At 42.9% G+C, this 17,020-nt stretch overlaps 2 protein-coding genes across 5 annotated transcripts; both read left to right on the top strand.

Annotated features, from left to right (window-relative positions):
* The first annotated feature begins 350 nt into the window (after positions 1-350).
* galnt6 (UDP-N-acetyl-alpha-D-galactosamine:polypeptide N-acetylgalactosaminyltransferase 6 (GalNAc-T6)) lies at positions 351-10,708 on the top strand. Its single transcript, XM_084365640.1, has 11 exons — positions 351-560; positions 1,715-2,220; positions 3,005-3,177; positions 6,409-6,558; positions 7,669-7,903; positions 7,980-8,097; positions 8,207-8,407; positions 8,566-8,697; positions 8,816-8,917; positions 9,014-9,172; positions 10,113-10,708. Exons 2-11 carry the CDS (start codon positions 1,739-1,741, stop codon positions 10,224-10,226), a joined length of 1,866 nt encoding a protein of 621 aa, XP_084221766.1. The 5' UTR covers positions 351-560; positions 1,715-1,738; the 3' UTR covers positions 10,227-10,708.
* Positions 10,709-12,278: 1,570 nt separating this feature from the next.
* On the top strand, positions 12,279-17,007 carry LOC311264786 (glucose-6-phosphate 1-dehydrogenase-like). Of its 4 annotated transcripts, XM_084365890.1 has the most exons (14): positions 12,279-12,423; positions 12,515-12,629; positions 12,833-13,089; positions 13,726-13,763; positions 13,898-14,006; positions 14,088-14,305; positions 14,397-14,555; positions 14,655-14,780; positions 14,863-14,956; positions 15,047-15,233; positions 15,337-15,572; positions 16,470-16,546; positions 16,642-16,734; positions 16,838-17,007. In XM_084365890.1, exons 3-14 carry the CDS (start codon positions 12,961-12,963, stop codon positions 16,926-16,928), a joined length of 1,557 nt encoding a protein of 518 aa, XP_084222016.1. In that variant the 5' UTR covers positions 12,279-12,423; positions 12,515-12,629; positions 12,833-12,960; the 3' UTR covers positions 16,929-17,007. The 4 variants fall into 4 exon arrangements, with proteins under 4 accessions (XP_084222016.1, XP_084222017.1, XP_084222014.1 ...); XM_084365891.1 differs by lacking the exon at positions 12,515-12,629 and having other exon boundaries at positions 12,279-12,390; XM_084365888.1 differs by having other exon boundaries at positions 12,515-13,089.
* The last annotated feature ends 13 nt before the right edge of the window (positions 17,008-17,020 follow it).

Genomic DNA, 17,020 nt, shown 5'->3' with positions numbered 1-17,020 from the left:
GATGTAGAAGGGACTTGTAATGTCTCTGTAATACACACCACTACACTAGTTCTTTGATTGTTTTTTTAACAATGACTTTTTTTTTTAAATCTCTTTAAATATTTTTACCTATAGCAGCTGCACAATATATAAATACACCAAAATGCAGGGTTTTTTCGTGTTTTTTTATGGTTATTTTTTTGTTTTATTAATAACTTTGTAGTAGGCTATTGATTGGAGTTTTCTGGTATTTTCCCGCCACCAGAAGCCTCCATACTATATCATTTTTAAATACGCGCTCGTGCTCACTTTTCAATGACAGCACTGCTGAGGACGCACGCGGCCAGCAGGGGCCTCACTCCAGCTAATCATTTTCAACAAATGGCACCTGTTCGCCTCGGAGGAAGATCCGGGAGGCCACGGACCTGCTGCCGCATCCTGCTTCCCTCAAAACTCCCGTCTGACAACTTCAACCACCTGAAACGACGGCCGGCGTGTCCGCCCGGCAGCTTCCTGCACAACTAAAACAACCACCGGACCAACCGGAACAGGTGTTAGCGACAGCGGCTCGTCAGTTGATGGTAAGTTGCGGCGTGTCGGGCAGATAGAAACGCTTTAATATTCACCTTTCAGCCGCGTCTCCGTGTCACTTGTGTTTTTGAATGACGGGTTTCACATGTCCGTCGGATACGATGATTTTTAGAGCTTTCCCACTCTGAATCAAAAGTTTCAGTCAACTCTTCCTCTTTCTTTTTCTCCTCAGTGCATGGCTCGGCTTAGTGATTTTTGACAGAAGTCAGCATCTTTTAATTGACCTCAGTGTTTCCTCTTTTTGTTGAAGTGACTGAGAAGTGAGAATATTTGTGTAATTTGTAAAATGATGGCTCCTCCTAAAAAAATATTAAAAGTTGGTCCCATGGGACATAATGGTATTTAATTTTTTAAATAATTTCCCTTCCTCTCACCCATCTGACGTAACTGTGCTGAGCTCAAACTGGAATAACCTGTTGCTCATCATCAGGGACAGAGTGGTCTGTGCTTGTTTCCCCTTTTCTTGAACACTACAAGAGTGTCCTCTCGAATCAATTATGAAGCAGGCTGGCTTGAGAATAGAGTGAATTAATTATGACCAAGTAAGAGTGAGTCTGTAACTGAACAGTGATCACCTAAGGACACTCCTACATTGCAATGATATCCTGTTTCACACAGCAGGAAACAGCGTCTCATTGTGCCAATGCTCCGATGTTATGGTCCTGTCATGCTCCACGTAGCAAACCGCACTTCCCTGTAGCAGGTGACAGATGATCAGTACAAGTGAGGTGTCTTTGGAGCAGGTGTCATAGTGTGTAATTCATTAACCTGTGTGGGAGCTGCAGGTGGAGCCAGCAGCGTTGCGGCCCACCTGCTGCCACGTGGGTCCTGGAGGACTGTGGCCGGAGCAGGTGAGTTCAGGTGTTTACAGAGAGGTGTGGTGTGTTTGTTCGCACTCTCCACCTCCCTGATCTCTCCTCGCCCGCCCTGTGGGACTGTTTCCTGAAGAGACGGGGAGGGAGGAGCGAGCTCGACTAGTTCACCTGCTGCTAGGACACTTGCACAGACGCACAAACCGGTTCAGGGGATTTTTCTTTGCTCATTGTCCTCTCGCTGAATGTTTCAGTAACGGCAGATTAAGGTTTCAGAGGAGTGAGGAGTCCAGCATCCAGTAATTAGTGTTGTTTGTTTCTGTTTTTAACAGCCTTGAGGAAACCCATTCTCAAACATGCGTCTGTTCCTTCGCCGGCGTATGTCCCCCCTGAAATTGGTACTCTTTGGGGGGACTCTATTCTTGGTTGCCCTTGTGGTTCTCCAGAGGGATGTTGGCTCTTCCTCCGCAGACGACCCCTGGTTTCAGGACCTAGTGAACAAAGGGGACAAGGTGATGGTAATGGTCCGAGATGCTGTCAACAACATTGGCTTCCAGATCGGAGCTCCACAACCGCCATCAGTACAGGACCATCCCACCCAGGATGTCAACTGTCCCCCTGGATTCTATACTCAGGCTGCTCTCAAACCTCACCTGGAGAGGCCGCCACAGGACCCCAACAGCCCCGGGGCTGATGGGAAGGCATTTCAGAAGGACCTGATGTCCCCAGAGGAGGAGAAGGAGAAGGCGGAGGGTATGACACGGCACTGTTTCAACCAGTTTGCCAGCGACCGCATCTCGCTTAGCCGTAGTCTTGGGGATGACACGAGGCCTCCAGAGTAAGAACATGTTCTCAAAATAAACTGAGATAGTTTGGACTAATCACTGTTTTACCAACAAGTGTGCTGACATGTACACAGCAGCCAAGATAACACACTGTGTCTCAGCTGGGGTCATGCTCAGAGCAGTAAATTATTTACAAGTATTTTTATATTGAGCTCTCCATTTTACAGGAAAATCACTTCACAACAACTGCACAGCAGTGTGCACATTAGAGCCACAACAATTAATTGATTAGTTGCCAACTATTTTGATAATCAGTTATCAGTATGTGTTTGAGTAATTGTTTAAGAAAAAAGTCATAATTCTCTGATTCCAGCTTCTTAAATGTGAATATTTTCTGGTTTCTTTACTCCTCTACAGCAGTAAAATATGAATGAATAAATATATGTTTGGGTTGTGGACAAAAAAGACATTTGTGCACGTCATGTTGGGCTGTGGGAAACATTTTCTGACAATTTATAGACCAAACAACAAATAGATTAATTGAGAAAATAATCTACAAATGTATTGACTGTGTTATGTGCTATAAACTTTTATCCAACTTGACACAGGCTTCATAGGCTTTGAGCTATTTGCTTTACGGGACTTTCTAGCAGCTTTTAAAAGATTAAAACTGATTGCTTAAGGATGTTTGCAGAAGTTTGCATTGGCAGACCTTAAATATCCGCAAACAGTGGCCTGTTAAGACGTGGCACTGGCTTACTATTTATTCTATCAGATATGCCTCCCACTTCTCACACGTCTTCGTCTCTGTGTTTTGGCGTGACTGAATTCACTCAGGTGCGTGGAGAGGAAGTTCCGTCGCTGTCCTCCGCTGCCCACCACCAGTGTTATTATCGTCTTCCACAATGAGGCTTGGTCCACTCTCCTCAGGACGGTCTACAGCGTCCTGCACACCTCTCCTGCTTCCCTGCTCAAAGAGATCATCTTGGTGGATGACGCCAGTGTTGCAGGTGTGAGAAATGTAAACGCACAAGATGACAAAACATACTTGACAACTCGCTTGCTGGAAAATATAGAAAACCTTGTTTGAGGGGCTTGGAGTTCAGTTTTAGCACCATTTTGCTTCCAATATTGACAATAGATGTAATGCTACAAAGAAAACCCACCTGTCACATACATTTACATTTTAGGGCATTCAGCAGCAACTTACAGTAATTCATACATACATACATACATACATACATACATACATACATACTGATGGAGGTAGCTGCCATGCAAGGTGCCGACCAGCACATCAGGAGCAGTTTGGGGTTCAGTATCTTGCCCAAGGACACTTTGACATGCAGACCAGGGGAATCGAACCAGCGACCCTCCGACTGCGGCTCTACCCCTGAGCCACAGTCATGACATAACGCACCAAAGATCGACTTCTTTTATCATTGAGAAGTTGGCACTCACCACTTTAATTTCTACCTCACTGGAGGCCAGCCTTGTGTACATAGTACTGATGTTTTATTGGATGATGTGTAGATAAAACTGAACACTAGTTTCACAGTTAGACAGTGAAGAGACACTTATAAACAAAAGGAAATCGCCAGGAAGCTGTGGTTGATTGTATCTTAAATAAGTTACACACAGTTACACTAAGTCTGCACTTAGTACAAGTAATATATTAATTGACCTTCAGAGTTTTTAGGGCAGTATTCCAGTCACTGTAGGCTGTGCACTTTGATAAGATAACCCAGAATGATGTTAGCTTGGGATTTTTAACAGCATGCACACACACAGTGGCAGGTAGGTGTGGTTTTATAACAATAGAAGCGAACCGCATTGTGTGACGTGGAGGGAAAGAGCGGCTAACGGTGTCATAAATGAGAATGACTCTGTATTTTAGTGTACACAAGGCTGGCCTCCAGTGAAGTAGAAATTAAAGTGGTGAGCGCCAACTTCTCAATGATAAAAGAAGCTGATATTTGGTGTACAGAGTGTAGCATTGTAGTGCGATTGCATAGGAAAGTGTTTAGTTGTTTTATAATCTGGTGTGTTATGTGATGACTTAACCATGCAGACACAATTATATATCATTGCCCAAAAGTAACATAACCGAGTTGTCTGTAAAGTTCATTATAAGACAGTGTGTTAAAAGTTAATATCCCTGACTTTTTGAAATAAGCAAACTTTTCAACTACTGTAGGCCTACAGTACCTACCCCATTGTTTTACTGTTTGTTCGTGTATTTGTTTATATTTTAAGTTTATCTATATGCACTTTTGTTCACACACTTGCCAAACTGTGCTATGACTGTAAAGTTGAATCTAAACAGATCTAAAATGCAGATCCGCAGCATGTTCCATAAAGCAAGATTACCAAATAAGCCAGGCTTATTCCAGTTAGTCTGACTCATTTTCCAGTTGATTTATTTCCATAAAGAAACCTCAGATTAGTTCAAGCCCAGTTACTATGGCAACCTGGACCAGGGCAACCTGTCTTCTGAGTCGTTGCTTAACCAGATCACTTCCTGAAACACTGACCTGACAAGCAATGGTTTTTCAACTGACTCTCTGACCTGCTGACATATAATTTGACTTTATCAACCGTAATCAGTCTAACAAATAAAGTTTATAGAAAATCATTTTAAATAAATGATGAATACAAAAATATACAATGATAAATGTAAAGATATAGATCAGCATTTGTGTTTTATTATATGTTATGTGATACCCAATGTTTAGGCTTATGCTTCATAAAATAAGTCTCAATATAAATTACTGAATAGAATGATAGTAAATCCATGGATATTTAACAGTACAATACAATTACAAAAAGTTATATTGAGCAGAAATGTAGCATCTAAATCCATATGCCTCTATCGTCATGCCTGATTGTATTGCTTTTAATAAATTAAGGAAGTTTTTAAAAAGAACTCAACCCATGTGTGTATTCTTAGATTATTATTAATAGTCAATAGTGAAGCCATACTATTGCTTTTATAGCCAGTAAGCAAACTTACCATTTTGAATAACATTTTAAAACTTAATTTTCACCAGTAAATCGTTTTTTTTTCTCCGTACTTAGTAAAAGGTGACAGGTCGGATTTGAGCCTAAGTATCTGCTGAGAGTCTCAACATGGAGCACACACTCCACCAGTTGAACTACATAGTTGGGCCAAATGTATAATCACAAGTTAGTTCATACTCACACATGTATCGTTCAGCCTTTCCAGCATCTCTGATTGTATCTATGGCAGCTGTACTGCCTTTTTTGAGATTGGATGTTTAAATTCTCTGTCAGTTTCCAAAAGTAAGTGCTGCTCTGTGGCAGTGATCGGTTTGATCTGTGTTCGACCTCATGGACTGTTTCTGAAAAGCTTACACATGCATTTATCTTGACTAGTTGAGCCTGTGTTGATTGTGTGTAAACTTGAATTGATCTTTATTGAACCACTTTAGCCCGACTGATTTGTTAGGCTTATTTCAGTCAGGACTTGGACTCCCCATTTCTCTTAGTGCGCTTTATGGAACAAGCCCCAGGATTACTACAATGTTTCAAGCAACACCAACTACACCTGTCACAATAAATACTTATGTTGGACGATATATTCTTCCAGATATAATTGCAATAAACAATATTATTGTCATTTTCAGACCATTTTATGTGACTGATATAAGATAATTGCATCATGATGCAAGTACACCCTTCAAAGAGAGAGGAACTCAGTTATCCATCCTAAGCTACAGTTGCCCTCAACTGTATTTGCATGTTTTCTACTATACTCAAACTTCCCTTTTTGCTGCCAGTGAGGCAGCTCTGTGTCATGACGTCTAGGCATGTGGTTGGTGGATTTTCTTGGACCGAAACTTATGACAAATGTGCAGCACGCATTGTGGTCATATTTGTATGAGAAGGGAAGTGTGACCCAGTTTTACCAGTAACGTTTCCACTTGATTGCTATTTTTTCTGGAAGTGGTCTCACAGATGTGAATATGTCTTGTGAGGCAGTGAGCTGCTTTATTAAAGACCAGGTTGAAATTAAATTTAGTCAGTGACCACTTCTGTTTCGAAGTTTGAAGTATTTGTGGTTCAGTGTGCTCTGCTGCAAAAGTAACCACATCAGTGATGTCAGAGTGTGCCCCGAGTGCACTCTGACATAACTGCGCCGAGCTTGAAAACAGCTTCGAGCTGAAACACTTTCAACTGGATGACGACAGACACAATAATGTTGTTTTTTATTCCCTCAGAGCATCTGAAGAGCCAACTGGAGGAATACGTCCGTCAGCTGAAGATTGTCCACGTCGTAAGGCAGCCGGAGAGGAAAGGCCTCATCACTGCCAGGATGCTGGGTGCCAGCATCGCTCAGGGCGAAGTGCTAACCTTTCTCGATGCACACTGTGAGAAAACACACACGCACCTACAACTTAACACAAGCCACAGTCACCTTTTTAAGCAGCTGTGTGCAGCTCATCAAAGCAAAAGCACTGCTATCCTCACTAGAAATGTTCATACTACTGCAAGAAAATGTCTCCTTTTTCCTATATTTCTCTAAATTGTTGATTAGTAATATTGCATGTTTTTAAATAAAATGAAGATCATGATTATTTTGCATAATATTAAGCTCCATCCATTGTTTATCCAGGTTTTGGGACATAAATCCCACTTGCGCATAGTGTTTAATAAACTTTCTCACTAAACATTTCTGTATACATATTAATTATATGTTTGATATCTAGTCAAGCTTAACAATTACATCTTCCTTTGTCTGTAGCCAGCATCAGTAACTGGCAATTATTAGGTCCAGTTGTTCTCTCTTTTTGCCTCTCTTAGTGTTATTTTTATTTGCATTTTTAAATAGTCGGACCAAGTTATATCTGAATCAACAGTTCTGCCAATATAGACATATATTACGACTCTGGTGATGCTACACATCATTGGAGATACTGATGCAAGAAATGGTGAAATGAAGAATAGGCTGGCTGGGGTCTAGAGGGTTATACAAAGATTATATTAAATAAGTGCAAAGATTGAATTATAAACATAGAATAGCTTACAATATTAGGTGCAGCTAGTCTCTCAGTGGTTCCCCACCTTGTCAAATATCGGCGCTCGTTGCCTCCGCTGCCCTGACAACAACTGTTTGAGTGGGCTTTAGAGGTAAACAGTCCATGTGGAAAGCAAAAGAGGTTGAACGCATGGGCCAAAATGCAATCATAGGACCCATCAGCTATTGTCTGACAATGATTTAGCTTTTTATTAGTGTGTTTTTTTAATAAATTGACATACAGATATAGCGAGAGATGTGCTGGCTACATCAGAAGCCCTGATATATTGGCCTTTCCCGTCAGACGATTGCTCATGCGTTCCTGGATGAAATCTTGTGTAATATCAGCTCTCTACACTCTCTACACCTGAAACTGATTGGTGGCGATAAATTGTTTTTTATGTGCCTGAGGTAAAGATGTGGATATGAAGTGATTTCTCACTTCTCTCTCATCCCCATGTAGGTGAGTGTTTCCATGGTTGGCTAGAGCCCCTCTTGGCCCGCATAGTTGAGGAACCGACTGCTGTGGTTAGTCCAGAAATCACCACCATCGACCTCAACAGCTTTCAGTACAACAAGCCTGCGGTCACCAACCACGCTTACAACCGAGGTAACTTTGACTGGAGCCTGACTTTCGGCTGGGAGCCAATTCCAGAGGATGCGAGGAAGCTGCGCAAGGATGAAACCTACCCTGTAAAGTAAGAAGGATCATGTTGGTTTCACTGAGAACACCCTGAATCATTTAAGTGTATAAAGCCTTTGTATCTTTTTTAGAACACCTACTTTTGCCGGAGGTCTCTTCTCTATCTCAAAGGAGTACTTTGAACACATTGGCACATACGATGACAAGATGGAGATCTGGGGCGGTGAAAATATTGAGATGTCTTTCAGGGTCAGTGTCTTTATCTCTGCTCCCACACTTGGATATTTTATTTAATAAGCCTTCCTGTCATTATCAAATTAGAATCTGAATTTCTGCCTGTGTCAAATGTGATTCACAGGTGTGGCAGTGTGGGGGTCAGCTAGAGATCATCCCTTGTTCTTCTGTGGGCCATGTCTTCCGCACTAAGAGCCCCCACACCTTCCCCAAGGGCACAGAGGTCATCACTCGCAACGAGGTCCGCCTGGCTGAAGTCTGGATGGATGACTTCAAGAATATCTTCTATCGCCGTAACAGCAACGCTGCAGCTATGGCCAGGGAGGTCAGTGTGACCTGCTGATAGGAGTAACCGTGTTCAAATGATAAATGCACATGAATACAATGCTATTTATCCCCTTTTATATCCCTGCCACAACAAGTTGGTGTGATAATGTAATTAGAAATGATTGTTTTGGTTGTTCCTTTTTTATTTGTTTATAGCATAAGTATGGGGACATCTCTGATCGTCTTAATCTGAGAGAGAGGCTGAAGTGCAAGAATTTCACCTGGTACTTAAACACCGTCTACCCAGAGGCTTTCGTTCCAGACCTAACCCCAGAAAAGTTTGGAGCAGTGAGTCACGTTTGTCTTTGTCTGAATGTGGCTATGACTCAAATAACTCACCACACAACTGTTGTATGTTGCACAACTGCGGCTGAATCTCACTGTTTTGTGTCTGTGTTCGCACCAGCTTAGAAACTCGGGATCTAACACCTGTCTGGATGTTGGCGAGAACAACCAGGGTGGTAAACCATTGATCATGTACCAGTGTCACAACATGGGAGGCAACCAGGTACACTGACTCACACGTGTGAAACTATAAGAGCTGAGGATAATTTGATGTTCTCTGGCACAGTAAGGTATCTAATTGGATGACTGTCTCTTCCAGTATTTTGAATACTCAACTCATAAGGAGCTGCGTCATAACATCGGGAAGCAGCTGTGTCTTAATGCCTCACCCCAGTCAGAGCCGGTGAAGCTCGAGCTATGTCAGCGGAAGGGGAAGGGCACCAGTTTGGCACCACAACAGGAGTGGGTCATTACAGAGGTGAGGAGCGTTCAAGGAAAGGTTTTGCGAAATGCTCGCAATTGAGATTCAGATGAGAAATTCGATATGAGTATCATATTTGTCCGATAAATATAAGGATACAGCTAGATGCTGTTCAGCTAGCATAATTAAATATTAAATGAAGAAGGGAAAACACAGGGGCCCCTGCTTTTATTGTCACCATGAGGTTGTGTTTTCTTTCATAAAACTACAGATTTGTTACTGCTTTGGTTTTTGCACCAATTAAACAAACAAGACATATCATGTTAATAAATGAGCTTTGGAGGTGCTTGAATGCAGATTGTTTAGACAGAGCTAGTTATTTTTACTTCCAGTCTTTATGCTAAGCTAAGCTAAGCAGCTGCTGGCTGTAGCCTTAAGGTCCTGACACACCAGGCCGACAGGGAGCCATCAGTGAACATCCGTGCACTAGTTGACACGTGTGTGCCGCACTGTTGGTTGATTTTCTCATCTGCCTCTACATCGGTGCCATTTGCAACTTTTTATCAGACATATAATCCATTAGAAGCAGCTATATGAGTGAGAATGGTGTCAAAAAATGCTGCTTAATGGTAACATCAGTTTGTATATCTGTAGAGAGGCATTTCTTTCACTCAGTTGCAGAATGTACAAGCTTGTTGGTCGCCTGCTGTATTCTTTGTGGTGTGTTCAAGTGCAGCTTTGTGGCCAAGACAGAGGAGACGCGAGGAGACGCAACAGTCAGCCTCCGTGGCTGCTAGTTCTTTGATGTCAGTTTGCTGCATCGGGGCCTTAAATTTAGCAAACAGTCATGCGAGTGCTATTGAGCTTCTTATTCAACTCTTGGCAAGAAAGAAAATAAGCGTATTTCCCTAAATGTCATATTTATTCAGCATACAGTGGTTATAGGAATAGTTTGAGTGTTATAATTGTTCAGATTTTCTTTGATGCTTCTTTCCAGGAAAATCTTCTGAAGAATCCCAGTAGTGGGCTGTGTTTAAAGCTGAAAGGAGACAAGATTCAGATGGACCAGTGCAACGCTGCTGACCTCTTCCAACACTGGCGCTTCAGCTGACCTCCCAGTCTGCCCATTGGGTGACCTCTGGCACCTCCTCAGACTCTGCTCCAAGGAGCCAACTCAACATTGATCCATAAGGGCTTTGTGCTGTGGAGCTTGAGGCATTTGGCCTCGCTGAGTTAACCGTTAAAGACGAAGGACAAAGTAAAGACGGTCACATCTGGTGAAGATGCTCGGGTTGGCTTTGGCTTGTTTTAAATTTATTTATGATGGAAACTCCAGAAAGACTTTTGAAGGTGGTTGGGGATTATCAGAGATTGTGGACTTCAGGAGCGGCAGCTTGACTGCGGGGCAGTGGCTGTCAACTGCAGTGAACTTAACTCAGTGAATTTACACTCCAGCTTGGAAAATCACTATTTACTGACTTTCTTTGTCTGACAATGAATGTTGAAATGTGACAATATGCACAAGTTTAACTAAAGAGTAAGACATTTGTTTTTTTTAATAAAAAAATCGACTCTGTTGTGTCACATAAATGATCACTTGTATTACAGATTTTTTTCATCAGCATATACTGTACATCCAGTTCAGGAGGATTGCAGTTAAACAGTGAAATATTTTTGAGTTGTGACCAACAGCTTTGCTCTGTCCTGATTAATTACACCACTCGGTAACACTGGAGTGGTCGGTAACACTCAACACACTCAACACCACATCAAAAACTCACAGGATTTTGCCAGCAAGGTGAGAGACACTGGACCCAGACGAAGCAATGGCTTCTTACGATGTCACATCACTATTTACATGCATTCCCACTCAAGAAGCTGTTAAGATGGTGAAGAAACGCCTGCTACAGTCACCAGTACAGTGAAGGCTTCTACAGACAGAAACACGGCTGTGCCATTGGCTCACCGGTGCTCCCAATAGTGACCAACCTCTACATGGAAGAAGTTGAGAGCAGAACCTTGATCTCTCTCTCTCGACCTTTACAGGAACTGCTCCTCGCCAGTGGTTCAGGTATGTGGACAACACCTGGGTCAAAATCAGAGCAAGAGAAGTGGAAGCCTTCACAGAACATATAAATGCTGTGGACAGTAACATCAAGTTCACGTGGGAAGATGTCAGAGGAGACGGTCTGCCCTTCTTGGACTGTGCAGTACACATCGAAGAAGACAGAAGCCTCAACATTGAGGTGTACAGAAAACCTACAGACACAGATCAATACTTGCTGTTTGACTGTCGTCAAGAGAGTCACACAAGCTGTGGGTCATCAGAACCCTAAACCATCGGGCTGAGACCGTGCCCACAAAGAAAGAGGGGAAGGAGAAGGAACAGAAGCACATCAGGGGAGCACTTAAAACCTGTGGCTACCAGAACTGGACCTTTGTCAAAACCGCTAAAAGATCCAGAGCAGACAGAGAGGAGACGAGAAAACGTAACAACATCGCCATTCCCTATGTCGCAGGAACATCTGAGAAACTCAGGAGGATCTTTAATAACAGCGTGTCCCGGTTCACTTTAAACCTACCAACACACTGAGGCAGAAACTTGTCCATCCTAAGGACAAAACACCCAGGCATAAACAGAGTAATGTAGTTTATGCTGTTCAATGCAGCCAGGACTGCACAGATTTGTAAATTGGGGAGACAAAACAACCTCTCCATAAACAAATGGCACTACACAGTAGGGCCAACTCCTCAGGTCAAGACTCTACTGTCCACTTTTATCTGAAGGAGTAAAATCATTCCTTTGAGGACAACAATGTAAACATCTTGGCCAGAGAAGACAGATGGTTTGATAGAGGAGTAAAAGTTTCCATCTATGTCAAACTGGAACGAAGGTCTTCGAACAGAGGAGGTGGCCTAAGACATTACTTATCACCCGCCTACAATGCAGTTCTGAGTTCCCTCCCCAGACAGCTTAACAACCATTCACACCTGGGCTCACCCAGCCTCAGCAACCCACACGAAGGCCGATTAGATCAACGACCCACAAGTGGCCCTAACGACTCTGAAACTCAGAGCTCACACATAAGAAGGACACTCCCACACAGAGTTTAAAAGCCTGCAACACCCCTCCAGTTAGTTAGAACTGAAGAAGCCTCTTGGGTGAGAGGTGAAACGTCTGAAACTGAAACAAGTCCAGTTTCCTATGATACAGCACCTAGATTTACCATGACCTGGATGACTGAGAACCTTCGTCAACATACACCACTATCTGTGTACAGTAGTCATCTTTTTTCAGCTTATGTATGGTATGTTTTAGTTTAAATAGTGCTTAAATAGACTCTTTGCAGTTGTTACTGATACTAAAACTCATACATGTCTGAAATCATTTTGATTTAGAAGCTGCATGCATGCGAACACTATTCATATTCCTGTGAAAAGAGCACTGATAAGAACTCCTGCAGACTTTCTCCGTCTGAGGCAACTGATTATGTTTGCGCAACATTTGTCCAAGGTGAGGTTTTAGGAGCAAGAAACATTCCTCCCAATTGTTTTTTTGGGTTTCGCCTTGATAAACCTGAATTGTGAGTTAAAGTGAATGGAAAGGATTTCTTACAGGTTGCCAGACCTGATTTGATTTCCATCTTCAACCTTCTAAACTACAGGGGCTGTTACAAAGCATGACTAGGCAGTGACATTATTTCTTTGCAACAACAGGTGGCAGCATTAACTCGCTGAGGTTTTCTGCAAGGCAGGATGACAATTGAAATTTCACCATACTGCATGTGTCATGTGGCAAGAGGAAAATAGTTGTAATAGTCACAGTAAGCACAGACTGAGACCATATGGGCCAGAAAATGAGCACTGAGCCTTTGAGTCGCTCTGAGGTGTTCGGAGAGCTCAGGAGGGAGCTCTATGGAGAGGAGCGGTCCGGTCACTCCGACACACACGCATTCATAATCCTGGGAGCCTCTGTGAGTACAACTTCTGAACTTCTTACAACATGATAAACATAACCAGTTTCCTCTTTTCTCAAGTTAAATTTGATACACTTTCAGTTTCCCTTTGACAACATTTAACAGAGATCTGCAGAAATGATAGGTTTGTTTCAGATGTCAAAAGTCAACAAACTGTCTTGTTTGCTGAGGTCAGCTCATATAGACTTCAATAAACACTGAAGTACAGAGTGAAAATAAGAGTTTAAAAAGAGACAATGGAGTTGACACAAAGCCTTGCAGGAGAACAATTCACTGGGGAATATCACAGAATATAAAAGCTGTGGAATGAGCACATGTTGACTAAATGTGCTGCATCTACTTTTCCCTTTGTCGAGCGGTGAAAGAATTTTCATTTGGTCAGACTGTTCTTGGCCTTGAGCCCAAAATCTAGTTGTTTTGGCAAAGCAGTGATCTATGTAAACTTTAAATAAAGTCTCAGAGTGTTGCAGAGAGGGTGTAGTCAAAGTTGTCACATTTCTCAACCGTTCCACCCGGTCCATAGGACTGCGACTGTACTATTGAAGTTTGCCTGCTCTTTGGACTCTTTATTGATTGCGATTATCAGTAGAGCTTCATAATCTGATCTCTTTCTTTGCTGTATTATTTGTACAGGGGGATCTTGCAAAAAAGAAGATCTATCCAACTTTGTGGTGAGTATGGAATTGCTGCTCAAACACAGACAAAGTTGGTTAAAATGTTGTTTGGTCACATTGTATCATGAGGACTTCGACCCTTGGGTGGTGTCCTGCCTCGCCGCTTCTCACCGACTCTGTCCCTCCTTTAGGTGGTTATTCAGAGATGGCCTGCTCCCAGATAACACTTACTTTGTGGGTTTTGCTCGGTCTGACCTGACCGTGGAGGACATCAAGACAGCATGTCTGCCTCATATGAAGGTAGGACACTCCTTGACGGCTGTCTGACACAACATGGTTTGGGGTTTGTTTTCAGGAATTATTGTTAATCATTTCCCTTAGGTCACTGATCAAGAGAGTGAGAGTCTCTCAGCCTTCTTCAAGAGGAACTCCTACGTCAGAGGCAGGTATGATGACAACAGCTCTTTCACTCAACTCAACGCTCATCTGTCATCTCTGCCTGGGGGAGCGGACGCTAACAGACTCTTCTACCTGGCTCTTCCACCCACCGTCTACCACCCAGTCAGCACAAACATCCAAGCCAAGTGCATGTGCAGCAAGTCAGTGTGTGGTATATTCTATAATCCACAAAAGCAATTGTTTACTTGCTGTTTGATCACATTAATTTAACGAGCTATGTTTGTTAAACAGAGGCTGGAACAGGATAATTGTTGAGAAGCCCTTTGGCCGAGACCTCCAGAGCTCACAGGAGCTGTCAGCCCACCTGTCCTCCATGTTCACAGAGGACCAGATCTACCGCATAGACCACTACCTGGGCAAAGAGATGGTCCAGAACCTCATGGTGCTGAGGTAGCATGCGCCAGACACACTTTTTCAAGCACTTTACAACTGATATAAACCTAAACAGAATGGTTTTAATTCAAAAGTGTTTCATTCTCTCACCTCCAGGTTTGGAAATCGCATCTTTGGACCCATCTGGAACAGGAACAGTGTGGCTTGTGTGGTCCTTACCTTCAAGGAGCCTTTTGGCACTCATGGCCGTGGAGGATACTTTGACAACTTTGGTATCATTCGGTGAGAAACAGTATGTTCAGATAAAAGTGAAAAACACTGAATAAAATGTCATTGTTGCACTGATTCTTGTTTCTGGATGCAGAGATGTCATGCAGAACCATCTCCTCCAGATGCTCTGTTTGGTCGCCATGGAGAAACCTGCCTCCACCAGCCCAGCTGACGTGAGGGATGAAAAGGTAACACCAGTGACTGGGTGGTTGGAAACAGTCAGATATTTGTGCTTATTTTCTGTGTAATTGCATTCCTGTTGTCTTGATGTGCTGTAGGTGAAGGTGCTGAAGTGTATAGCCCCTGTTGCTGTATCGGATGTGGTGCTCGGCCAGTATGTGGGAGACCCTGAGGGGGAGGGGCACTCCAAGCTGGGTTACCTTGATGACCCCACGGTACCAGAGGGCTCCTGCACACCAACCTTTGCCACCACAGTGCTCTATGTCCAGAATGAAAGATGGGATGGTGAGGCAAAAAAAAATTTATATTTCTTTTTCCTCACTTACTCACTACATTGAAAAACGTCCCTTCTGATTTTCTCCTTTCATGTCGACCTCCCATCCACCAGGAGTCCCTTTTATTCTCCGCTGTGGTAAAGCTTTGAACGAGCAGAAGGCAGAAGTGCGTCTGCAGTTCACCGACGTGCCAGGAGACATCTTTGGCAAAAGCTGTCAGAGAAATGAGCTGGTGGTGCGGGTGCAGCCGAACGAAGCCATTTACCTGAAAATGATGACCAAGAGGCCTGGCGTGTACTTCAGCCCGGAGGAGACTGAGCTGGACCTCACCTACAGGAGCAGATACAAGGTGCTGCAGGCTCAGTCAACTCAAAGTATCCATGTGGTCCATCATTCATGTGCACCTTACTTTTAGAATGTTATTATTGATATTATTTATTGTTATTATGTTGTTATTATGACTGCAAACCTATCAAGGTTGAGATAGTGTCACTTGATTCCTGAGAAAAGTTGGTCACACTTTATTTGAATTGTCAGATTTATCTGCAACATATTACATCATGTCTCTTAAAAGTATGTGATAGATATTTAATGGCTCACAGTGATTCACCTATGTCCGTTTGTTTGTTTGTTGGTTGGTTGGTTGGTTGGTTGGTTTGTCAGCAAGATTAGACAAAAACTACTGACTAGATTTCCATGAAACTTCGTTGGAGGATAGTTCTCCCCCCAGAATAAACCCCACTGAGTTTTGGTGCGGATCCAGTTGAAGGGGCGGACCCAGGAATCTTTCTCACTTTCTTTAACATTGCAAGATAAGACATTTTTCGACAGATCCTAGATCTGGTGAGATTAAATTATATTTAAGAAGGTACAAGTAGTTTACTTTTTTTTTTATGATACCAGGTTATTGAGTTTGATAATGGATTAGGCTTTATTAATTAAAGGAGGACGCTTGGGGCTTGGTAGAGGTATACACTCTACTAAATGCCATTCTCGTTCAAAATATATATGTAGGTATTCAGTGTTTATTTCTGCATTCACTGTCACGTGACCCTTTTGGCCGATGCCCAGGATGATGCTTGCTCCTGGGGTGTGAGCAACAGGATGCTGATTGCAGTTCACTTGACGGCCACCGGTGTCATTAATAACAAGATTTTCTGAATATTCCTAGTACTTTTAAGACAGATCACTTATTCATTAGCAAGCAAATATTTACAGTTTTTTAACAGCTGCTATCTTCCTCTAGAACGTGAAGCTGCCAGATGCTTATGAGAGGCTGATACTAGATGTCTTCTGTGGAAATCAGATGCATTTTGTCCGCAGGTTGGTTATTATACTTACCGTCATCGTTCATTGTCTCTGTATGTTGTTTTTAATGTGCTGTGTCTCGAGTTGAACTGCTCCTCTTTCTGTCCCAGTGACGAGTTGCAGGAGGCCTGGAGGATCTTCACCCCCCTGCTCCACCAAATAGAGGCAGAGAAGACACACCCCATCCCTTACACATATGGAAGGTAACACTATTCGTTCAATCAGACAGAAATTAAGAAATGAAGCACGTTTTCCTTTTCCCTTTTCATTTTGCTTCTTCCTCTCCGTTCTTTGTTGTGTCTGTAGTCGCGGTCCAAACGAGGCGGATGATCTTGTGAAGAGGGTGGGATTCCGCTATGAGGGAACATACAAGTGGGTGCAGCCCCACAAAACATGATGCCCCCTGTCACACACATGCACAAACCCTCACACACGTCACCGTAGGAAAGTTTACAATAAAGTTTACTGCAATCTTTCACTGCTGTACTG

The sequence above is a fragment of the Pagrus pagrus genome, assembly GCF_965226575.1.
Source record: "Pagrus pagrus genome assembly, chromosome: 11".
NCBI classification, from domain to species: Eukaryota; Metazoa; Chordata; class Actinopteri; order Spariformes; family Sparidae; genus Pagrus; species Pagrus pagrus.
The sequence above is the reverse complement of the archived record's forward strand: the minus strand, read 5'-3'. Positions and strand labels throughout refer to the sequence as shown.